The following is a 26,736-nucleotide window of genomic DNA, read 5'->3' as shown; positions in this document are numbered from 1 at the left end:
TTCATCCCTTTTGGGATTTGTTAGAGCACTTACTCTATGGTTGACCTTGCTCTTGAAATATATTATCCACATTGATAATTTCCCTAAAATCTGTACTTTTAAAAGATTTAACATCTTCAGCCAAAAGCTTAACACGTGTAACCAAGCATTCATAAATTATTGAAGAGAGGCTCAATTATTTGATCTATTACCTCTAGTCATTGTTGTTTTGTTATACAGCAGTCCTAATCTGTATTACTAGATTGTTAAACTATGTATTTGCATGAGTTCCTTCAGTATATTTGGTGGATTGTCATCTGTCTGTTTATTAATTACCTGGTATACTCTACCATAAATTTTCGAGGCGTAATTGGATTGTATTCAGGAATTATTTCTGGCATATAGAACTATTAACTAGATCAGCAATGCTTCCAGTAAACAGGTGCTTATTAAGCTTTCATGTACAAGACATTTGAAATATTTGTTTCCCAAAACGTATGTGGTGAGAACTTCCATGTTTAAAAAGTGATAAAGACTTGCATATGTTGATCACAGATCCAGGTGCACGAATCTTTGAACTCTCGCACTTTTGAAAATCTATTTAAACTTTTAACCCACTTTTTCTTACCTTGATAATGTACTGTATGTTTCAGGCCTGGTTCTTGTCCATTTAGAAATAGTATGATTGGCACATCAAGATGATATCTTGTATTTTGTAATTTAATTGATTGTGTATAGATGCTTCAAGAAAATACAAGTGAGATTGTGTGAAAGAAAGATATATTTATTATTGTGTGAGCATCTTATTAACAAGTTACCTTGATTTATGGCCATATTCTCGGAAAGGTAATTAAGGGTGACTTAGACAATAACCTGAAATGCACTTAATTCATGACTCAGGTTGTAATCATTTTCATTAGAATGCATTATGGAAACATTTCTATTAATTAGAATAGTATATCAAAGTAGTCTCCTGAAGTTATTAGCTTGTAGTCTTCAACTATTTCAATATTCATGAATAATAATTTTCATGAAATTATTTGTTCATGGTCACCTGAAGTGTCTCTGCCTAGGCTGTGCTTCCGTCCCTAATGGTTTCAGATGCACGACTCAATTTAAAATGGACAATTAGCAACATATTTCAAAAGAATTATTAATTGCAATCAATGTGCAAAAAATCTATCAGTTGAAGAAATCAACTCTTTATGTTTTAAGAAAACTCTTTGAGAAAGCAAATGGCACTCTAATAAAAGGAGGAAGGCAGCAGAAAGGAAATTATAGACCAGATAACATGACCTCAATGGTTGGGAAGATATTGGAGACAATTGTTAAGGATGAAGTTACGGAGTACTTGGTGACACAGGACAAGATAGGGCAAAACTAGTATGGTTTCCTTAAGAGAAAATATTGCCTGATGAATCTGTTGGAATTCTTTGAGGAGATTACAAGTGGGATAGATAAAGGGGATGCAGTGGATGAGTGGAAATAAAAGTATCCTTTTCTGGTTGGCTGCCAGTGGCTAGTGGTGTTCCGCAGGGGTCGATGTTGGGATGGCTTCTTTTTATGCTGTATATCAGATGATGGAACAGATGGCTTTGTTGCCAAGCTTGCAGATGATATGAAGATTGGTTGAGTGGCAGGTAGTGTTGTGGAAATAGGAAGGCTGCAGAAGGACTGAGACAGATTAGGAGAATGGACAAGAAAGTGGAAAATGAAATATAATGTTGGAAAATGCATGGTCATGCACTTTGGTTGAAGAACTAGATGTGGAGGCTATTTTCTAAATGGAGAGAACATCCAAAAATCTGAGATGCAAAGTGACTTGGGATTCCTTGTGCAGAGCATAATAAAGGTTAACCTGCAGGTTGAGTTGGTGTTGAGGAAGGCATATGCAATGTGAGTAATCATTTCAATAAGTCTAGAATATAAGTGGAGGAATGTGATGCTGTGGCTTTATAAGGCACTGGGGAGGCCTCATGTTTAGCATTGTAAACAATTTTGGCTCCTTACCTAAGAAGAAATGTGCTGGCATTGGAGACTGTTCAGAGGAGATTCACAAAGATGATTCCGGGAATGAAAGGGTTATTGTATAAGGAACATTTGATGGCTCTGGGGCTGTACTTGCTGGAATTAGAAGGATGAGGAGGAATCTTATTGAAAGCTTTTGAATGTGAAAGCAGATGTGGAAAGGATGGTTCCCCATGGTAGGGGAGTCTATAACAAGAGGGTACAGCCTCAGGATAGAGGAAGGTCTGTTTAAAACAGAGATACAGAGAGCTGTAGAGGCCAGGTCGTTGGGTGTATTTAAGACAGAGATTGATGGAGTCTTGACTAGCCACAGTATCAAAGATTATGGGGAGAAGGTCAGCAAATGGAGCTGAGGAGGGAAACAAGGATCAGCCATGATTAAATGAGGATCAGACTTGATGGGCCAAATGGCCTAAATTCTGCTCCTATACCTTATGTTCTTATGGTCTAACTCCTCAGCAGTCCAATATCGAAGCTGATTAGTTTGGTTTCACTTTAAAATATGTTACAAGATGCAGTATTCTGATTTTCACTGACCATTAATGATGGCTTGGAGAAGCTCATGATGAATTGTTGTTGTCTTATTAAAACATTGTGGTATTTTATTATATATAATGTCTTGCAGGTTGGATCAACTTGTGACTGAATTAGTTTTAGTCACACAAAATATGACAATAGAATCACATGATATCGTATAGAAAATAATATTTCTTGCTTTTGTGAAATAACAGTATTCTGGTAGTGATTTAATATGTTTGATTCTTCGTACTAAGTAAATGATTTTTTTATATATAGATGCCTTTACCCTGTTTAATAATAATAATTGCAGCTTACTTTAACTGATCTAAACAATCTTTGAAAAGTGCTTTATAATGTTTGAATTATTTTTTCTCTATTTCAGGAAGGAGGGGTGGCAGTACTTTTCAAACTATGCAGACAAGATGCTCCTTGTTATTTGCATGTTCTTGCTCTCAGAGCATTGGCATCAATATGTGTTGTGGAAGAAGGCATCAATGAACTGGAAAAGGTATGGTTGTACCTTATTTTTGTACCTGTACCTTAAATGTAAAGAAAAAGAATAACAGATACTCTTTGTTCTTAAAATTGAAGATGATGAACAGCCTTGTTCTTAACATTAGAAGTGCAATTGCTGCGAATAAATGAAATCAGCCCTGCACATATCTGTAACCAGTTTATTATAACTCAAGAATAATTTGAGAGGCCTGATTTGAAGAACACTCAGTGTACTTGGAGCTTTCATATGAGATAATTAGATGTTGCATTCACTAGTACTGGACAGGTAACTATTACCAAATAGAAGTAATAGGGTTTTGTGAAATATTTGTACCTGCTATGAATAATTTGTTTTAGTTTTGTCCAGGACTGACTTTATTTTTGTTAGCATCATAATTTTAGAGTCATAGAGAAGTACAGCACAGAAATGGGCCTTTTGGCCCATCTAGTTCATACCAAAACCACTTAAACTCCCTAATCACAATGACTTGCACCGGGACAATAGCCCTCCATAACCCTACTATCCATGTACCTGTCCATACTTCTCTTAGACATTGAAATCAAGTTTTCATAGACCACTTGTGCTGGCAGCTCATTCCACACTCTCACAACTCTCTGAATGAAGAAGTTTCCCCTCATGTTCCCTTTAAACTTATCTTTCACCCTTAAGCCATGACCTTTATTTGTGGTTCCACCCAACCTGAGTGGACAAAGCCTGCTTGCATTTACCCCATCTGTACCCTCTTATGTTGTATACTTCTATCAAATCTCTCAATCTTCTACATTCTAAAGAATACAGTCCTAACCTATTCAATCTTTTTCATAACTGAAGTCCTCCAGACCCGATGAAATCCTTATAAATTTTCTTTGCACTCTTTCAAACTTGTTTACATCTTTCCTGTAGTTAGCTGATGAAAATTGCACACAGTACTTCAAATTAGACCTCACCAACGTTCAAACATTCAAAGGTCCAATTTACTGTCAGACAAATGTATACAATATGCATCCTGAAATGCTTTTTCTTTGCAACCATCCTTGAAAACAGAGGAGTTCCCCAAAGAATGAACGACAGTTAAATGCTAGGACCCCAAAGTACCCCTCAGCTCCCCTCCCTCCCACGCATAAGCAGCAGCAAACCATCAAGCACTCAAGCGTGAGCAAAGCAATAGCAAAGACACAGACTTGCAGTTACCCCAAAGGCCGCGTTTCACCCAGTATACGACAGTATTTCACCCAGGCTCTCTCTCTCTCTCTCCCCCTAATAAAGGAGAAGGAGGTGTCTCCGTTTTCCCAGTGAGCAGGGAGACATCACAAACAACTCACTGGTTTACGATGTTAAAATTCTGTCTGTTGCTTTTTTCGAGCTCTGTGCCAAAAGATCTCAAAGATCTCCGGTCTCCAGGCACACAGCCACAGACATCCCAACTCCCTCGATGACACACGGGTCTCCTGCCGTGACACCAACCCTCGATCCACCCATCTCCGGAGCCCCGAGATCTTAGGCTTCCAAATCCGAGCCAGACTCTTAGGCCGAGCCATTGGCATGCCGAACAAAAATGGTAGGTTATGGAACCCTGCGAGCAGGTCCCATTCCCACAAAGAACCGAAGTCAGCATGTAACTCCAGGTCAGGTTCTTTAAAAGAACCCTGAAAAGGAAAAATAAAGATATTAAAGACAGAAATAGAGCTGTTTCTGAAGATGCAAGCAAAGGAGACGATCATTACTTCGCCTCGCCTCTTCTACAATTTTAAAATAACATCCCATCTTCTGCTCTCAGTACATTAATTTATGAAGGCTAATATGCCAAAAAGCTTTCTTTGTGACCCTATCTACCTGTGATACCATTTCCAAAGAAATATGTACCTGTTTTCCAAATCCCTTTGTTCTACCACGCTCCTCAGTGCCCAACTGTTTATTGTGTAAGACCTTCTCTGGTTGGTCTGACTGAAGTGCAGAACCTCACACTTGTCTGCATTAAATTCCACCTGCTCGATGTCAGCCCATTTCTCCAGCTGATGCAGTTGCCTCTGCAAGCCATGATAGCTTTCCCTTCTGTCCACTACGCCCAAAAATTTGCTGATCCAGTTAACCACATTATTATCCAGATTATTTACATAGATGACCAACAGTAAAGGACCCAGCCCCAACCTCTGTCCCACATCACTACTCACAAGTCTCCAATCTGAGAGGTAACCCTCTACTACCACTCTCTGGCTTCTCCCACAAAGCCAATGTCTAATCCAATTGACTACCTCATCCTGAATGCTGAGCGATTGAGTCTTCATGACCAGTCTCCCATGTGGGACCCTGTAAAACGCCTTACTGAAGTTTATGTAGGCACTATCCACTGCCCTACCTTCATCTAATTTCCTGGTAACTTCCTCTAAAATCTCTCTAAAATTGGTTAGACATGACCTGACGCTCTTGAAGCCATGCTGACTAACCTTAATCAGTCCATGTCTATCCAAATACTTATATATCTGGTCCCTTAGAATATCTTCCAATAACTTTCCCACAATTGATGTCAGATTCACCAGCCTATAATTATACGGTTTCTGTTTAGAGCATTTTTTAAACAGCGGAACAAGAGAGGGTATCCTCCAATCGTTTGGTACCTCTCCTGTCACTAAAGATGTTTTAAATATCTCTACAAGGGCCCAATCAATTTCTGCACTTGCCTCCTGTAGGGTCCAAGGGAACACCTTGTTAGGCCCTGGGGATTTATTCACCCTCATTTGCTTTAGGATAGCTAACACCCCCTCCTCTGTAATCTCTACTGGGTCTGTGAAGTTGATGCCACTTGTCTCATTTCCATAGACTCTGTATCTGTCTCCCAAGTAAATACAGATACAAAGAATACATTTGAGATCTCCCCCATCTGTTTTGGCTCCACACATGGATTACCATTCTGGTCTTCCAGAGGACCAATTTTGCCACTTGCAATACTTTTGCTCTTCACATATCTGTAGAATCCCTTTGGATTCTCTTTCACTTTGTCTGCTAGAGAAACTTCAGGCTTCCTTTTAGCCTTCCTTCTTAAATGTTCTCTTGCATTTCTCCATAAGCTCCTCATTTTTTCCTACTTGCCTATACCTGCTATGCACCTCCATTTTACTCTTAACCAGGGCTTCAAAATCTCTTGAAAATCAAGGTTCCCTATACTTGGGATAGTTTAATCAGTCTGTAGTACCTCACCAAACACAATGCTGAAAAATACGTGCACGTCAACATTGGTATGCTGAAATGTCTTGGTCAATAAAGGATGATACTCTGTCTATTTTTTCCCAATCAAGTTGTCCAACGCCATAGACTTATGATTTTGCATTAATTGTAAATAATGTAATAATTATGGAAGCTTGGCATTTTTTGCAGTGCAAGATCTCCTGCGCAGTGGAGATATAATTTCATCTCTCTCTGCTTTGTATTGCTATTTCTAACTGACCCATCCTCTTCTGTTTAATTCTCACTTCGAGGCAGTTCAAATGGCCATGAGTTATTCCACGAGCCAGTGCCTTTTGCATATTCAGGTGGACATTTGAAGGAGAACTCTGGTCTGATAATGTCAATTACTTTCATTCTCCTTCTTAAGCACTCATGCTTTTCTTGCCCTCTACTTCCTTTGTAGTTCACTTTTCAATAGTTCCTTGAATTCGAATTGAAACCCTCCTCATTCATCAAGTCAGTTAATTTGATGGTTTTGATATCACCAGCTCATGTAATCCATGTTTTATTAACTGAATCCCAAATTAAAGGAAAATTTTGTAGTTCTTGTTCAGAATCTCACAATGGTGTAAAAAGAAAAGGGAAGGCGTTTCAGTAGGTACGAGTGTATAATATGTATGCATGGCTTATATATAAAAAAAGTATCCAAACCTTCTACCAAACATTCAGTAAATGGTCTTTACTGAATCGTCAACAATTCTTTCCGCCCACCGCTGCTGTTCGACCAGCTCAGCTGAGTTTCTCCAGCAGTTAGTTTATATTCTAGTTTCCAGCATCTATAATCTCTTGTGTCTCCATTAGCCATGTTTTTTAAGTTCATTTTTCTTTACTTGTTGAGAAGAAGAGGTGTAATACAATTGAATTGAATTGACTTTATTTCTTACATCCTTCACATACATGAGGAGTAAAAATCTTTATGTTACGTCTCCATCTAAATGTGCAATGTGCAATCAGAGTAATTTATAGTAATTTATAATAAATAGAACAGTCAATGTAATATAGTGTACACTCAAATCAGTGTGAGTTCATCAGTCTGATGGCCTGATGGAAGAAGCTATCCCAGAGCCTGTTGGTCCTGGCTTTTACGCTGTGGTGCTGCTTCCCAATGGTAGCAACTGGAATAGATTGTGGTTGGGATGACTTGAGTCACCAATGATCCTTACGGGCCCTTTTTACACACCTGTCCTTGTAAATGTCCTGAATCATGGGAAGTTCATAACTACAGCTGCGCTTGGCTGTCTGCACCATACTCTGCAGAATCCTGCGATTAAGGGAGGTACAGTTCTCATATCAGGCAGTGAAGCAACCAGTCAGGATGCTCTCAATTGTGCCCCTGTAGAAATTTTTAAGGATTTGGGGGCCCATACCAAACTTCCTCAACCGTCTGAGGTGAAAGAGGTGCTGTTGTGCTTTTTCACCACACAGCTGGCATGTACAGACCATGTGAGGTCTTCGCTGATGTGGATGCTGAGGAGCTTGAAGCTGTTTACCCTCTCAACCCCAGATACATTGATGTCAATTGGAGTTAGCCCGTCTCCAGTCCTCCTGTAATCCACAACTAGCTCCTTTGTTTTTGTGATATTGAGGGAGAAGTTGCTTTCTTGAAACCACTGTGTCAGAGAGATGACTTCTTCCCTGTAGGCCACCTCATTATTGTTTGAGATAAGGCCGATCAATGTAGTGTTGTTGGCAAATTTAATTAGCAGATTGGAGCTGTGGGTGGTGATACAGTCATGGGTATACAGGGAGTAAAAGAGGGAACTCAGTACACAGCCCTGAGGGGCTCCTGTATTGAGAGTCAGAGGGTTGGGGGTGAGGGAGCCCACTCTCACAACCTGCTAGCGAATACACAACAAAAAAACATGGTTTAATTGTAAACTATGGTTCCTACTGTGGTTTAATATAGATTTAGTCTGTAAACCATTAGAAAAATAGAAAAAAAGTCATTATCACTTAAAAGGTGTACAGGTACAAGCAAAAGAGAGAATACCTGAGTGAGAAATATAATATATTATCAATACATGCATTTTCAGCTAAAAATAGATGAAAGAAAAATGTGTTTTACTGAAATGACATAATTACCATGCATAAAATAACTGCCATATTGAGTTCAGTACATTTATTATCAACATACTTCTGTGAAATTACTTTGAATGTTAGTTTAATGGATTGGATCTTTCACACTGACTGGTGAGTGGCCATCAGTTTTTCTGTCTGGACCATGCTGTTTCATTCAATGGGATTGTGATGCCTTCTTCACTGAAGAAGTTAGATTTTAATACAGTGTAGTGGACCATGCCTACAGGCTCACTGACTATTGAAGCTATCATTAGAATTCTAAATCAACAAGTCATGCTTCTGAGCAATTGTCTCCTTTATCTTCAGAAGGAACCAACAGTAATCCAGATTATTTATTTGGCATTTTATCTTTTTTTAAACATTGACCTGTTACTTTTCACTGTGAATATTTCTGCTCTTTCTGCTTAACCCTATAATTAGTACTTCTTCATTCAGCTGAATAAACTGGTAGTTTATTTTATCCCGTTCTTTGCGCCAGAAATAGTATGATTTATTTGAAGACTCTGAATGTAGTCATTTCTACTCTGCCTTTGTGTGTATTTTTAGTTGATCTTTTTGTGTTTTTCAATCTTAGCTGAGGCATCATAGATCAAACTTACTCCCGTCAGTTTACATCTGTTGATTCAATGACGTTGTTCCCAGGTTAGTGAATTGTGTATCAGACAGTTTGCATCATGATAGACGATGCAAATGAAAATCTTAATACAATGGAGACCCGAAAATAAGGAAATGTAAAGAGCAAAGAGCATCGCATGAAAACGTTGATTATAGGAATTCAGGGTTCTTTCTTTAGGAAGTTGTTATCTGAAAAGGGATGAATCAGCAGACTCTATAGGCATTTCCCACTGGAAATTAATAATGTTCTCTCCATGTAGTTGAATGGAGGGTTGAATGTTGTCAGCATTTATAATATTTTGCAATGTACCTAGTAGCATGGCCTTCACCTGTCTCAGATTACTCCAAAAATTGCCTTCAAAGTGCCTTCACTTAAATAGGACCTCTTAGTATACAGGTAGTTGCTGAAGGAGGATAAGAATACTGAAGATTTGTGATTGGCTATGTAGGCAACGTATTTCACAGATTAGTTATTCCAAAGAGTTTTATAATTAAGTGCTTTTGAAATGTCATTTTTATAGTACTGATATTTGTTCTTAATTAATTTCAGAACCTACTCTCTCCAGCCATTTGAACAATATTATTATTATTTTATTTTTAGAAGTTTGTTCTCTTATGATAATATTCATTCCTCTGAGTTATTTTTCATATCAAGCTTTGCGAAAGTATCAGCATTTTCCTTCTATCCTCTCAAGTTCCTTAGAAGTGCTGAGTCACAGATGGAATCATGATTTTCAGCTTACAAAATGTTATGATGGGTCCTGCTCACTTTTGCAAAGTACTTGAATATATTCTGGCAAGATTCCTTCTCAACCAATAGCCCAATGTAGCCAGCTTATTATTTGCTTCTTGTGATACCTTGCTGTTTATAAATTAATGGTGCAAACTAATTATCATTACTTAAACAGTAGCTGAGATTGGAAGCTAACTGCTTCAAATTACAGGTTAGAATCCAGCAATCTTTCTCATTATTCTTTATCTGTGATTGGTAGTGTTTGAGTATTGCAATCATTCTGAGAATCCTGTCTAAATATTTTCAGTTGTGAGAAGGCTCATGTTGATGCCTTGAATGGTGTCATAATTAATATATTTTAAGCATGACATCTCAGTATGAGGGTTAAAACACAAAGAGGAAGAAAACATTCACATTTCTATTAATAGAATGCTATCAGCTACTGTTTGTTCTTGGCTCTCAGTATCCTCTTGCCTTAACTTGTAGTTAAATCCAGTGAGATCAAGAAACAAAGTACAGGCTAAGTACCTCTTATTCCAAATGCTTGAGGCCGGAAGTGTTTCGGATTTCAGGATTTTTTTCAGATTTTGGAATATATAATGAGATTAGATTAGATTATGAGAACACTCAGTCCTCTTTTATTGTCATGTAGAAATGCATACATGCATTAAGAAATGATACAATGTTTCTCCGGAGTGATATCACAGAAAACAGGACAAACCGGAGACTAACACTGACAGAACCACATAATTATAACATATAGTTACAGCAGTGCAAAGCAATACCATAATTTGATGAAGAACAAACCACGGGCACGGTAAAAAAAATCTCAAAGTTCCCGAGTCAATCGACTCCCGAGTCCCCGATAGCAGGCGGCAAAAGGGAGAAACTCCCTGCCATAAACCTCCAGGCACCATCAACTTGCCAATGCCTTGGAAGCAGCCGACCACAGCCGACACTGAGTCCATCCGTCCAAAAACTTCGAGCCTCTGACCAGCCCCTCTGATACAGCCTCCCGAGCGCCATCCTCTACCAAGTGCCTTTGACCGAGCCCCGGCCGCTGAAACAAGCAAAGCGGAGGATTCGGGGCCTTCTGCTCTGGAGATTCTGGTTACCACACAGTAGCAGCGGCAGCAAAGCGGGCATTTCAGAAGTTTTCCAGATGTTCCTCTGTACTCTCATGTCTCCATCAAATCAGAATTGTGCACGGTCCCCTACTGGACAGATAACAGATATTCATCGCCAGAGAGGCCGCGCACACTGCTGTTGCACTGCCATCCTCTCCTCCATGGGATCACCAAGATTTCTGACTCTGAGTTTATGTGCTACCAGTAAGCAGTCTTTGCCTTACATTTGTTGCTCACACATATGTACTTAACAGTAAAAATTATTAAATATAACGAAAACATAATGTGTGCTGGGTAATAAAAGCAGCATCCGGAGAAAAGCTGAATCAACAACGATGGCGTGCCATGTTTTGATTAAAAGGTTACAGTACACTGTAATTGTATTTTACATTTTTTTAGGCTTTATGTAAGGTATAAAAACAGTCAGCATTGTAGACTTGTTCTGGTGTTAGATTTTCATCAGTGACGATCTTTGCAAACTTACCAATGAACTTCTATGTTGTTTCAAGATCAGCCCATGCTTTAGCTTGAAAACTTCTAAAATCTTTACAAATTTAATGGCGTACCTTTTCTTAACTTTTTGCAGCCAGCCTGCTGAATATTCACAACTACCTTCAATTTTCAGTTTGTTTTGATATTTCTTTGTTCGTTTCATGTTCAGCATACTGTTAAGCGGCATATGTTCACTACAGTGCTGATGAATTCACTCTTTCAATGCCCGATCGAGACCTTCATTTTTTGCTTCATGCTGTGTCTTTCTATTTTGCATTAATGTCTATTCATTACATATAAGAGGTCACTTCTCAGAACAGTCTGTGATGCACAGACACCTGCACATCACGTGAAAACTTTCCCAATGCATTGTGAACTTTTCCATTTGTGACGTTATATCAGCGCTAAAAAATATCTGTATTTCGGAGATTTTCAGAATTTGGAGTTTCAGAAAAGAGGTATTAGCTTGTATTAGCCAAAATTTAGCACCAAACACATTTGGAGAGTTTGGAGTCCGATAAATCACAAGGCAGTGAAAGTCTACTTCCCATAGTTTTGAAAGAGATCGCTTTAGAGATTATGAATATTCTGATCATGTAAAATTCTATAGATTCTAGCAGTTTTCCTATGGAGTGGAGTGTAGTAAAAGTGACTCCACTATTTAAGGTAGATGATGGGGAGCACATGGTGAATGGCTAACCTGCTCACCAATATCAGTGGTCAGGAAAATGCTGTGATCTACAATGAATGATGTAACAACAGAATACACTGAAAAGAACAAAAGATTGAGTAGAGCTGAATCAGAATCAGGTATATTATCACTGACACATATGAAATTTGCTGTTTTGTGGCAGCAGTACAGTGCAGGTATAAACATACTAAGTTACAGTAAATAAATAGTGCTAAAGAGAAATAGTGAGGTAGTGTTGATGAATTTATGGACTGTTCATAAATCTGATGGTAGATGCAAAGAAGCTGTTCTTAAAATGTTGAGTGTGGGTCGTCGGCTTCCAGTATCTCCTGTTCGGTGGTAGTAATGAGAAGAGTGCATGTTCCTGTCCCCGGGATGGCTCTGGAAAGTGGCGACTTTATGTATGCAACTTTGAAGGGAATCATCAAATATTCACGTTTAGGACTACTACAGCTAAAATCCACAGTCACCACCATGGGTAAGTGACGGCACAGTAGCGTAATACTGTTACAGTGCCAGTGACCCGCGTTCAATCCCCACTGCTGTCTGTAAGGAGTTTCCTGCACCCTCCCCCGTGACCATGTGGGTTTCCTCTGGGTGATTAAGTTTCCTCCCACATCCCAAAGATGTATGGGTTGGTAGATTAATTGATCACATGGTGTAATTGGATGGCGTGGGTTCATTGGTTCAGAAGGGCCTGTCACCATGCTGTATCACTAAATTAAATAGATAAATGAAAAGGAAGTGCTGGTCTGCAATTAAGTTTAAAATCCAATGCCCTTAGATCCCCACTCCCAAATATCCTCCTGGCAAATGTAGTCTCTGGAAAATAAAACTGAAGATCTCAGAGCAATATTGCAGTATTGGAGGGACATCAAGAATTGCTATATATTTCACTTCACGGAAACCTGGCTCACCCCCGTCATTTTAGATGCACTGACCTGGAACATCTAGTGGTCAAGTGCCGTCCATTTTATCTGCCAAGGAAGTTTTCCACAATCATCCTGGTAGCAAAGTAAATTACACTCCGGGCCGATGTCAGGCAGGCATTAATGTGTTGGGTCCAAAATAGATCCTCTGAGATGCTGAAGCCCAGGAACTTGAAGTTGCTCACCCTTTCCACTGTTGATCACTCAATGAGGATTGGCATGTGTTCTCCTGACTGCCCTTTCCTGAAGCCCAAGAACAATTCCTATTCATCTTTGAAAGAAAAATCATGTTTGATATCTGCTCAACTCTTTTGATGATGTGATTTGCAGGATAATTAAGGGTGGCCAGGAGGATGAGTTACATTTGGATTTTTGGTTGGGACCCACACAGAGAGAGGTCAACATGCCCAGAGTAAATGGTTTTAATATACTGACAACAGATTGAAAATTAACATTCTGTCAGAAAGTAAAGTGTATGAATACAGGATGGTTCTTGGGAATATAGTGCTTATTAGTGCTTGTAATCAAGCTATTGGTTCTTGAAATCTATATCAACAATTTGGCAGATGGGACAAAATATCATATTTAAAAATTTGCTGATATTAAAAAAGCAGATTTGTGTTTAAGGATGTAAAGAAGCTTCAAGGAAATTTCAATGAAGTGGGAAAAACATAGCTGATGGAATATAAAGCAGAAAAATGTGAAGTCATTCACCGTGGTGTACATAACCCAACAATTGTCAAATGGCGAAGGATTGCTTATTTCTAATGTTCAAAGGGACAAGTGTGACAGAAGGCCAACATATAGATGTAGCAAGCAGTTAGGAGAATATTACGCTTTCATAACAAGAAGATATGAATTACAGGATTAAGGAAGTCTTATACAGTATAAAGTTTTGATGAAAAAGTACCTGGAATATTGTGTACAGTTTTAATATTCTTACCTAAAAGGTGATGTATTTTCCATTAAGAATGTGCAACAAAGATTCATAAGTCTGGTTGCAGGGATGGCATTAGCTGAATAAAGAAAGGTGGAGTAGATTGGGACTGTATTCAGAAAAAACAGGGGAGAACATATTGAAACTTATAAAATTAGTTAAGAGCTTGAACAGCTGAATTATGCAGAATGTTTCTTCTTGCTGAAGTGTCTCAGGCGAAAGATGAGTACAGCTTCAGAATAAAGATTTGGTTACTTAAGACTGAAATGCAGAGAAATCTCTTAGCCCACAGAACAAAATCCTTTGGAATTTCTGTCTTGGAAGATTACAGTGGTTAAATCATTCTGTCTATTCAAAACAAAGATTAAATAGATTTTTGGTGTTTCACTCTGTTGGAGATCTCCCGCCATTTAGCAGCCATATAAACTGTTGGAAGATATCCGCTTTGTGATCAGCAGGGCACTCTACCAATCCAGCTTCTTGCTGGCTGGAAATAAAAGTAAATTGCTACAGTCACTCTGGTAACTGTTGGTTGCAGGTTTCCCATTTGTAACATGCAGTAAAATAGAAAAAAAGTGTGCATCCCTAAAGTAGCAATGAATTTATAAAGTTACATCACTGATGATGTGACACAGTGATTGCTAGGATATATCGCAGCATCACAAGAGGTTCTAGTGGTAAAAAAAATATATATTTATTTATTTTTGATGAAAGAAAATAAGAAATTTATCAGTGTGTGAATATATAAATTTGATGCACTGGTGTATTCCATCTACTGTGATTAATAGGTTGTTAATGGAAGTTTAACAAGGCTGAGATATTTATGAGATTGTAAATGTCAAACAGATGCAGTTGCATTGTAATCTCTGGATTAGACTGAATAAATCTAGATGTTCAGGATATTCATTTATAGTACTTTTTGTATGCATATCACGAATCATGTATTACACACAGGAGCTACTCATAATAGGGTGACGCGGCAATTTACCCTACCTGCTGCCCTTGGGTCCGTATTTAGCCTGTTTTTACTTTTGGATTTGGCTATGCACATTCCTTTTCAGAAAGGGTTGTTAAAGACTGCTGTCTGGCCTGACAGAATGATGTACAGTGCCTATAAAAAGTATTCACCCCCACTTGGAAATTTTCATGCTTTATTGTTTTACAACATTGAATCACAGTGGACTTAATTTGGCTTTTTTGACTCTGATCAACAGAAAAGACTCTTTCATGTCAAAGTGAAAACAAACTACTACAAATTTATTACATGTATTAAACACAAAATAATTGATTGCACAATTACTCACCCCATTCAAGTCCGTATTTAGTAGATGCACCTTTGGCAGCAATTACAGCCTTGAGACTGTGTGGATAGGTCTCTATTGGCTTTACACATCTGTACACTATAATTTTTCCCCTTTCTTCTCTACATACGACTCAAGCTCGTCAGTTTGCATGGGGATCAAGAGTAAGTAGCCCTTTTCAAGTCCAGTCACAAATTCTCCATTGGATTAAGGTCTTTACTCTGACTTGAGAACTGCAAGACATGAACTTTGTTGTTTTTAAGCCATTCCTGCGTAGGTTTGGCTTTATGCTTGAGGTCCTTGTCTTACTGGAAGACAAATCTCTCCCAGGTCGCAGTTCTCTTGTAGACTGCATCAGGTTTTCCTCTAGGATTTCCCTGTATTTTGCTGCATTTATTTTATCCTCTACCTTCCCAAGCCTTCCAGGGTCTGCTGCAGTGAAGCATCCCTACAGCATGATGCAGCCACCACCATTTTTCACAGTGGGGATGGTGTGTTTTTGATGATGTGCGGTGTTTGGCTTATGCCAAATGTAATGTTTAGTCTGATGGCCGTAGAGCTCAATTTTGGTTCATCAGACGATAGAACCTTTTTCCCGCTGAGTTCAGAGTCTCCCACATGCCTTCTGGCAAACTCTAGCCGAGATTTCATGTGAGTTTTTTTCAACAGTGGCTTTCTCTTTACCACTTTCCCATAAAACTGTGACTGGTGAAGCATCTGGGCAACAGTTGTTGTATGTGCAGTCTCTCCCATCTCAGGCACTGAAGCTTTTAACTCCTCCAGGGCTGTTATAGGCTCTTAGTGGACTCCCTCACTAGTCCCCTTCTTACACAGTCACAGTTTTTGAGGACAGCCTGTTCTTGGCACACTTACAGCTGTGCCATACTCTTTCCACTACTTGATAACTGACTTAATTGTATTCTAATTGGTATTCAGTGACTTGGAAATTCTCTTCTATCCATCTCATGCCCTGTGCTTTTCAATAACCTTTTCATGGAGTTGCTTGAAGTGTTCTTTTGTCTTCATGGTGTAGTTTTTGCCAGGATACTGACTTACCAGCAGTTGGACCTTCCAGATACAGGTGTATCTTTACTACAATCAATTGAAACACCTTGACTGCATACAGTTCTCCAAAAACAGATATCTATTTAACTAATTATGTGACTTCTAACACCACTTGGCTACATGAGTGATGATTTATTGTGTATATTAAAGGGGGGGGGCGTGAAGACCTATGTAATGAATTATTTTGTGATTTATATTTGTAATTAATTTAGATCACTTTGTAGAGATCTGTTTTCACTTTGACATGAAAGCATCTTGTTTCTGCTAATCAGTGTCAAAAAAAGACAAATTACATCCACTGTGATTCAATGTTGTAAAATAATAAAACAGGAAAGCTTCCAAGGGGGGGTGGGGTGAATCCTTTTTATAGGCACTGTAATTTAGTTTCCCCTAAACACGAAACAATACAGCTATAATTTCAATTGCATTGGTATCCACAGAAATGGGAGTTGGGTAGTGAATCAATATCACCCAGTTTCAGCCATCATTCTGAGGTCAAGTTATCTCTGTGCACAATTGATTATACTGAAGTAAATAGATAAAAGTTCAAATGCCATCACAAAGAATCAAACAGTGCTTGCAATCCTTAAATGATTTGAAATGGCCCATTAGGATATAAATAGTGTGGATCAACTCATTGGATCCAAGGCTGGTGGGTTTGCCACTTTCAGAAGAGGTGGAGCTGATTAGGTCTGTATTCCATAGAATCAGACAATGAGAGATGAGAGGAGATCATAATGAAATTTATGCCATTCTCATTATATAGTGGGTGAAGGGAAACTATTTCTTCTGTCAAAGAAATCCAGAACCAATAGGAGATACTGATGGTAGAGGATTGTTTTTTGTCATTGGGGGCTGTGATCAGTGGTGAAAACAAAGGTTAATGTTGGGACAGTTGCTATTTTGTAACATATATATGAATAACTTGAATAAAGGTGTGGGAGGCATGATCATTCAGGGTGTATGTTGGGGTGTTAGGGAGCTCTGAGGAACAGGTGAGCCTGGGAATGCATGTACATAGATCCTTGAAAGATGAGCAGATAACATAGTTATGGAGGCATGTGGGGTACTGGTACAGAATACAGAAGTAGGCAGTTTAAGGACTAAAAGATGGAAAGAGGATCCAAGTAATACAGTCAGAACCATTAGAACTTAAAAGGGAAGATTGAGAGGAAGAAAATAACAGATCCAGATAACCATGAGTTGATCTACCTAGCAAAGGAGCACCCTAGTGTGGTATCAGCAATGATAACTATTTTAAATCAAATATTCATTAATGCTGTAAACTAAACACTAAGTAGAAGAAAATGTGTGTTGCTATACTTTTCATACCTATCTCTGCTGGTCAAGTAGAATGTTTGTAAGAAACAAAATATGTTAGAATGGGTAAGGTTTGCAAATCTTAAGACAATGCTCAGAGGATGTTTACTTCCTTTTCATTTATTGTTTTTCTTTGTAAGAATATAAATCGATCGAGGTTGTCCTCTCTGATTGTTATACCTCTCTTGATCTCTGCCAGAATAATTGTTAAGCAGAGTGTTCATATAATTTGCAAGAAGGCTTGATCAGGTTCCACTTAAAGCCGGTCACATTGAAAAATCTGCTAGAACCCTCTTGTTGCAGCTTCAAGAAATCAAACAGCCCTTGCAGAGGTAATATTAAAAAAAAGAAAATATGCAGGTCACACTACTTCTATACAGCTACATGGATTAGGAGTTTCAAGAAACTGCCTCTGGGGTTGAGAAAAGAGGAGAAAGATATTCTGTGAATTTGGACAATGTTATGTTCCAATCACATAAGACCCAGAAAACAAATGTTCTAAGGATACATGGACAATATAGTTAAATGAATAAGCACAGACGGAGATGTTGGAGTGGTGATCAGAAGGCTGTATGAAGGATGTTGCAACCCTGTGCACACCTTAATCCTTTACAGATTCATTGAGCTGCATCCTTCATTCAACCGAGAAACCAGCTTGTTTCACAGAGCAGTTTTTATTATATTAATAATTTTATAGCAGCATTCCATAATGTGAAAATGATAGAGATAGAATTAATCTCCATTTCCACTTTTTGTCCCAATTTTCTTTTCCAAGGTTGCAGGCTCACAGTTCACCAATTTCTGAGCCAAAAAGTAAGAGAGAATGAGTTAATCCCAAAGGACTGCACTGTCAAATTGGATTCAAAATTGGAACCTTTGATGATTTAATTAACCTAGTGGAGGAACTTTTAAATGATAACTGATGGTTGACGGCCCAAGGTATTTGTCAATGTCTGGCCACTTCAACTGATTCCGTTGTTTCAAAACAACCAAAGTGTGCACTTCAGCAACCAAGCAGTATCAGACATAAACTATTCTTTGGATAACATTTGTGCAATTTAAGTTGTTATAGCAGCCAGTTTTCCTCTTTTTTCAGTTGCTTAAATATCTAATCAAGCTATGTCATTGAATTTTAGAAAAATATGATTAATTGATAGTATTCCATTTAGCCAGATGAAACTAATCTTGTCTCTCACATATCATCCATACCCCTCCATTTTTTGCATGCCCATGGCTTGACTAAATGTGTCTTAAACATTACTATCAGATCTGCCTCCATCACTTCTCCTGGTGCTGCATCCTCCACTCTATTGGCTTAAAATCTTGCCTCGCACATCACTTTCAAACATTTCCTTTGTCACCTTCTAGTATATTACATTTCCACCTGGAGAGAGAAATACCCTGAATATCTAGCCTATCTATGTCTCTCATAATTTTATAAACTTCTATCAGGTCTCCGCTCAGACACCAACACTCCAGAGAAAGCTGCACAAGTTAATCCAACTGCTCTTTATAATTTATACTCTCTAATCCAGGTGGCATCTGGGTGACCCTCTTCTGCAACCTCTTTAAAATCTCTACATTCTTCATGTAAAATGACAACCAGAGATAAGAAAAGAAAAAAACAGGTGGATAGCAGGTATAGGCAGGTAGGAACAAATGAAATGCTTATGGAGTATAAGGAATGCAAGAGAACACTTAAGAAAGAAATCAGGAAGGCTAAAAGAAGACATGAGGTTGCCCTAGCAGGCAGGATTAGATTAGATTAGATTAGATTATGAGGACACTCTTTTATTGTCATTTAGTAATGCATGCATTAAGAAATGATACAATATTCCTCTGGTGTGATATCACAGAAATACAGGACAGACCAAGACTGAAAAACTGACAAAAAACATGTAATTGTAACATATAGTTACAACAGGCAACAATACTATAACTTGATGAAGGAGAATCCTAAGGGATCTACAGATATGTTAAGAGCAGAAAGATTGCAAGGGACAAAATTGGTCCTCTGGAAAACCAGAATGGTAAACTATGCGTGGAGGCAAAAGAGATGGGGGAGACCTTGAATGCATTCTTTGCATCTCTATTTACTTGGGAGATGGACACAGAGTCTACAGAAGTGAGGCAAAACAGCAGTGAGGTCATGGACCCAATACAGATTGCAGAGGAGGGGGTGTTTGCTGTCTTGAGGCAAATTATGGTGGACCAATCCACAGGGCCTGATAAGGTGTTCCCTCAAACCCTACGGGAGGCAAGTGCAGAAATTTGTGGGACCCTAGCAGAGATATTTAAAACATCCTTTGTGACAGGAGAGGTACCAGATGATTGGAGGATAGCCAATGATGTTCTGCTGCTTAAAAAAAAAAGGCTCTTAAACAGAAACCAGGAAATTATAGGCTGGTGAGTCTGACATTAGTTGTGGAAAATTTATTGGAAGATATTCTAAGGGACCAGATACATAAGTATTTCGATAGACATGGATTGATTAAAGATAGTCAGCATGGCTTCATGAGTGGCAGGTCATATCTGACCAATCTTATAGAGGTTTTTGGGAAGTTCCCAGAAAAGTGGATGAAGGCAGTGCAGTGGATGTTGTCTACACAAACTGCAGTAAGGCATTTGACAGGTACCGCATGGCCAATTTTAATTCTAACATACAAAGTCACCATGGATCCCATGTGGCTTAACCTTTTGAATCAGCCTACCGTAACAGACCTTGTCAAAAGTTTTATTCAAGTTCATGTAGATAATATCCACTACACTACACTTGCCAATCACCTTCTTCCCTTTCTAAAAAAGACTCAGTGAATTTGTAAGACATGACTTGCATCACACAAAGCCATGCATGCTATTCTTAAAAACCCATGTTCATTCAAATATGGGAAGACCCTATTCTGAAAAAATAATTTCCAATAGTTTCTCTACCACTGATGTTAAGGCTCACTGGCCCATAATTGGCCACTCTCTAGTTTTCTTGGACCTTGCCTGTGGCTAGAAAGGATACAACGATATCTGTCAAGATCCCAGCATTCACTATTTTCGTATCTTTCAATAACCTGCAATAGAACCCATCAAGCACAAGGGATTTACCGACATTAATGTTCTTCAAGTAACCCATTACTACCACCTCCTTGATATCATATGCCCTAGAGTATTAGCATATCCCACACTATTCTTCATGTACTTGCCCTCGATGAATTCTGAAGTGTAGATTTCATTTAGTCCCTCGCCCACTTCCTCAAGGTGCAGGCATAAATCCCCCCCTCTGTCCTTGTGTGGTCCTGCTCTCTCCAACTATCCACTTGTTTTTAATGTATGTATTAAATGTTTTGGAATTTTCCTTAATCCTGCTCACCAAGTATATTTCATGCCTCCTTTTAGGTCTCCTGATTCTTCTCTCTCTTCCCCCCCCCTTTCTTTATATTCTTTATTTACATTGATTTCTGCTTCCTAAACCTAACACGTTTCCTTTTCTTTTCTGACTAATGCACACAAGATTTAGTCACGTGTTCCTTGATTCCATAAATCCTACTACCAGTCCACAGAAAGGAATACCTTAAGTGTCTGCCTTGGTGTTTTTAGATGATGAGCCTTCCTCTGCAGAAACTCGGACAAATACAGAGCATCGTTTGGGTCTGGTGGGCATGTATTAAATATTTTCAATATTTCTTTAAAGCCATCATTAAAATACAGATCCCACAAACCAGGGAATGGAATCCTCTGGGAGACTAGTCTGTGAGAACAGGGGTTGGGTGGCAAATAGGAGCTAGTCTAGGATAGAGTATAGAACATATAGAACATATAATAGTACAGCACAGTACAGGCCCTTTGGCCCACACTGTTGTGCTGACCCTTAAACCCTGCCTCCCATATAACCCCCCAATAGACAGAATGGAATGCATAAAGGATTGGAATTCAGGAAGCAAAGTTCGAAGTAAACTTATTACCCAAGTACATATATGTCAGCATATATAAATGATTCATTTTCTTGTGGAATGCTAAGATAATGAAGCTAGTATTTAGCATGGAAATGGATCTTAATGAAGGTATGGCTGAGTTAACTCAATATTGTGAAGACTGTACATAGCTTTCATGATGGAAGGAGTCAGGTGCTCAGTTTAAAGATTTGACTAGGTCTGTTTAATCTCAGCGAGTTATTGCTGAGGGTTTGGAATCACTGAGAAGGAAGCAGTGATTATGCCAGGGATTACAAAGTATCAATGCAGCCTGCTCGATGTTAAACTGGAGGAGGTTGTACCTGATCAATAATGCACATCCAATCTGGAGGGATCTAGTTGCAAATACACTTGCCTCTGAGTCAGAATCTTTGAACTTTAAGAATCTCCTTATTAAATCTCCTATAAACTTGTTTATAAAAAAGGAGACTGTCAGTTCAATGCTGAGCAGAGAGAATGGTACATTGCTGAAGAGTCTAGTCTCAAACTTTCTCTGCAATTTTTTCATTAAAATACTGTTATTGTTACCCAATATGCTGTTATAAAAGTTATATAAGGTTCAACAACTTCAATTTCTATGTTCACCGTACAGCACTCTCTTATTTACCTGTGTATTGCAGTGCTGAATACCATGGTATATACCTCAGTATAGGTAATACTCTTCAAGGCACTGGCAAACATTAATTTTAGATACAGCAATGTCATCTGGAGGTAAGGAAAAGGGGACATGAACAGGCTGGTGATTAATAATGCCAATGGAAGACATTTTTTTTGTGTGAGGGGCTACTGAGACCTTCTAGAACTACCATCAAGTGCTCCGGACAGTTTACTATGGAGATGTCTGTCAGAATGTGAGTGCATTCTATAATGCCAGAACTTTGAGGAAGCTTGAAATGCAGGCAAATACAGTGACTATTCACCCACTCCTGAAGGCTGAAGAAATAGTATTGACCGTTTTTTCTTCTTGAGTGATTCCCTAATACAGCAGTGATCATTAGCAGAGGTCATTAGGTGCAGCAGCCTGAAATGATCCTCAATCAGAAAGTGGCAATAACAATGGAAGCACACATGGAGTTGCATTTGAGACTGCACGAGATCTCTGATCTCACTGAAAGCAAAGGGAATCCTTTCAATAGCAAGTACCTGGGGAAATTGTATTTGCAAGTCTTGATCTTCTGTAAATAAATGAGAATTGTGATTTTGACCTAACTGTAGATGAATTTTACAAAAATTGTAATTTGGGCAATTTCTGTGCCAGAGAAAAGAAATACTAGTGGATCAAAACCGCCATGAAAAATGTTACCTGTTGACAAATTCATCTCAATAAGTCACCCATAATTGTACAAAAATGTCCTTCTCCTGGTTAAGCAAACGTTCAACAGCAGTACATTAAATATTTTTCAGAGTAGCGTTTGAATTTTTAGACTGTAGATTATCTGGTTATTATTAGTGTGTTTCTAGGAGTTTTCTCAACCCAAATTGGCTGCTACATTTCCTACATTAGGACAAGAAATACAGTAAAATTTAATGGTATTCCATTAGATGTAAGGTGTTTTAGGGACGTCCTAATGTTTTGACAGACAGTCACTCTATCATTATACAAGAACAGAAATGCTGGAAGAACTCAACCAGTCAAATAGCATTTTGGCAAGAGAAATTACTTAACATTTCAGGTCCAGGTCCCTCCACGACTTGAAATATTAACTAGTGTCTCTTTCCTCAGATGCTTTTGGACAGGCAGAGTTAGTTCAGCATTTCTGTCATTATTGTTGACCCTGCAGTTCTTTTTCCAGTCTAACCATATGATGGCCTTCAGATCAAAGGTTCAAAGATTCATTTATTATCAAAGTATACAACTCTGAAATTCTTCTTCTCCAGATAGCCACAAAATCAAGAAAGAAAAGAATGGCAGCACAATCATCAAATCCCCAAAAAATTGACAAAAACAGAACAGGGACATTGACCTCTAAATCCACCTCCCCCGCACACAAAAAAAACGAGACAGATTGGTGAAAAACACAGAATACGAAAAAACCACAAGACTGAAAAAAAGTCCACAGTCCAAGTCCACATCCAAAATGCAGAAAACCTGGGCAACATTCTCCCTCTCCGTAGCAGAGTGATCTGCCAGCAATATTAAGGCAGGCAGTCTGCATTTCATTCTCCCTCATTGCTTTATTCAACGAACAATGGAAACTTTAATCGGCGAAATGGAGTCGAACATTGACTCGCAGCCTTCTAACCGTGAGGTTCTCACATGCTGCCTCTACCTCCCAGAATCCCCTTGGCGACCGAAGAGTGCTGAAACAGCCAAACTATCTCCAAGCTGCAAATGACAGGCTCCAACAGTTCCAGAATCACGTTCAAGATGAAAAACAAGTATAAAAGATATCAAAGAAGTGGAATATATGGTTTCATGACCTATCCCGAAGATGTCAATCGAAGGAGCATTATACAAAGGCACCATCTTGACCAGATGTGCTAATGGACTATCACTGCTGTTAGCTGAAAGCCGAGCAGCTACCTGGAGATGCCAAAGGTAGAATGTTGGTAGAGTTGTTAGTGATTGTGTAGTAATGGGAAGAATGTCCATTGTGGTGAAACAGTTGTGTTGTCTCAATAATTTACGATAAAGCTACACATTGCTAGACAAAGGAAGGATGACAGTGGATGAGGATAGTTTTCTTGATGCAACAAGAAGAAATCAGTAAGTTATTCAACTTGGCAGTACTTGAACCCAAATTAATTGGTGAACCTTCACCTCCTCATACATCATGTACTTGCTAATTGCTTGAAAGGTGAGGTTTATTTGATTTTCCTTCATACTCAAATCAGATCATTGATTAGATCATTTACCATAATTCCAACACTACCTTAGTTGAATTAAAGCAAAGCATGGACTTGAGACTATCCTGTTCTTTGTAGTTTTGTGTTGCATTGTAAAACCTGTAGTCAGTGGGAAGCTTTAAGATAATAAGTACCCAAGATACAAGATAAAATGGTGCATGAGTGTGCAGGCTATCACACTATATGTCACTAACAAATAAATTTATCAGTATGCAAACTCAAAAACAGAAAAATAAACTCATTTAAATAGAAATATAATGCATCAATTAGTTTACCGCAATTTTAGTTCTGTTGGATTTTCACCAGTTTTTGCTTGTAACAAATCACTTACCTGATGAAGGATAATAGCTAGCCTTTTATTTATTGATCTAAGATCTACTGACCTCCACTGTAATTGCAGTCATTGCAGTGGGTGACTCGTATTTCGAACGTCACTCCGGGGCTTTGTGGGTCACAATTTGTGAAACATATTCTGATTGCTTGCCGTGTGAAAAAATAGGATCTTGTTCAAAACAGTAATAGTATATTTCTCACGAGGCAGCATCCAATATTTTTTGTATTCTTTTTATTTAAATGCTAATTGCTAGAATGGTTAAATAATACTCCTTTTGAGGCTCTTAAAACTGATTTACTGGATCTCCCTTCTTGACATAGACTCCTTTAATTAATTGGTGAACTTGTTTTGCCAAATAATCTAAGTATCTGGATTACATCTCTGCAAAGCATTGTGGAGATTCAGTAAATCATGACTCTTGATATAGGAATCAGCTTGTTCCATTTGCTGATATACGCTTTCAGACTTTTGTATCTTCTGTCTGATGGGAAAGGGAAGAAGCGAGATTGCCCTGGTTAGGTGGGTTTTTGATTATGTTGGTTGCTTTTCTGAGGCAATAAGAAGTGTCGACAAAGCCCATAGAGGGGGAGGCTGGTTTCCACGATATGCTAAGCAGTGTCCACAACTCTCTGAAGTTTCTCGTAGTCACAGGCAGAGCTATTGACATACGAAGCCATGATGCATCTGAATAGGATGCTTTCTGTAGGGCATCTACAAAAATTGAAATTATCATACTTCTTTTCCAATTATCTGACTTGTATTACATTGAATCCTGTTACTAACTGAAAACCTAGCCAGTATACTGGGGCGATCAATAAGTGCCATATGTATTTTGCCTCTTTTGAAACTTTCAGACTGTTCACTGGCTTTCTCAGGATTTCACAGTAAAACTAAATAATCATTGGCCTTTTTAGGGCAAAATAGTTCTGGTTTGGAGCAACAAATCAAAGTAAATAGACTACTTTAATCCACCTTATCTGTTCATTTCAATATTTTTCTGTCATTTCAATATTCTTTTCATACTTTTTTAAGCTCCTGTATGACATAGTGATGTAAAACCAGGAAATGACAGGTTGTGGCGTGAAAATGTCACTTATTCCTGCTGCTCTTATATTTCAGTAACGCCAAGTTTCAGTTAATCTCTCTGCTCATGTATTTTTCAAGGGAAACTGCTCAGGAGCACCTCAGTACAGAATGATGTATGTTCTGTTTTCCTGCTACGTACGTAGAAGTTTAACTTATCTCATCACAAACTTTTATTTATTGAGAGATACAGCATGTCAACAGGCCCTTTCTGCCTGATGAGCTTGTGCTGCCCAGTTACACCTATGTGACCAATTAACCTACTAATCTGTAAATCTTTGGAATGTGGGAGAGTGCTGGAGCACCTGGAAGAAACCTATGTGGTCACAGGAAGAATGTATAAACTCCTTACAGACAGCAGCAGAATTGAACCTGGGTTGTTGGCACGGTAATAGTGTTACACCAATCGCTATGCTACCATGCTGCCCTAGATAACTCTTGTGTACAAATGCTTAAGAGAAATATTCTACAAGTTTTACACCTTTTCACAGAAACTTTAATTCTATAGTCATTTTTTTTACAGAAGGTTTGATGCTGATGCTGTTAATACTTTGACAAACAATGTCCTTATGGTGCCTAAGCAGTCAATCATGTGTCTTCATAAATGAATTTTCAGAATTGCATACTTAGAAGGAAGAAATTTGAGATACAGAGTCAGATTGCCACATTAAGGCTTTTACAGTCCAGTTAAACTTTAATAAGCATTTCAAAGGTGGATTAAATTAATGAAATAATATATAGTTTTTAACTTCTCAAATTAGTCATTGTGAAATTGACACACTTAGGTTAGAAAGTAATAATGGTGGGTAAATGTGAGAAGGAGTTATTACAATAAAAATTCTGTTTAAATTTAGTTTTGGGACATCCATATGGAGAAGTAGTGACTTGAATTTTCAGAGACATATTTCATATTTTTGCACTGATTAACTCCATAAATAATTATTGTATTGTTACCTTCAGGGGAGAGTCACCAATAG

At 38.4% G+C, this 26,736-nt stretch overlaps 1 protein-coding gene across 3 annotated transcripts in view; it reads left to right on the top strand.

Moving 5' to 3' along the window:
* The window catches only part of LOC140205185 (protein inscuteable homolog), a 311,027-nt gene that overhangs the window by 163,680 nt on the left and 120,611 nt on the right, over positions 1–26,736 (top strand). For all 3 annotated transcript variants that reach the window (XM_072272528.1, XM_072272526.1, XM_072272527.1), the window contains one exon: positions 2,909–3,034. In XM_072272528.1, the coding sequence (XP_072128629.1) occupies positions 2,909–3,034 (126 nt within the window). The remainder of the gene's footprint in view (positions 1–2,908; positions 3,035–26,736) is intronic.

This window comes from Mobula birostris, chromosome 11 (genome assembly GCF_030028105.1).
Source record: "Mobula birostris isolate sMobBir1 chromosome 11, sMobBir1.hap1, whole genome shotgun sequence".
NCBI classification, from domain to species: domain Eukaryota; kingdom Metazoa; phylum Chordata; class Chondrichthyes; order Myliobatiformes; family Myliobatidae; genus Mobula; species Mobula birostris.
The sequence above is the reverse complement of the archived record's forward strand: the minus strand, read 5'-3'. Positions and strand labels throughout refer to the sequence as shown.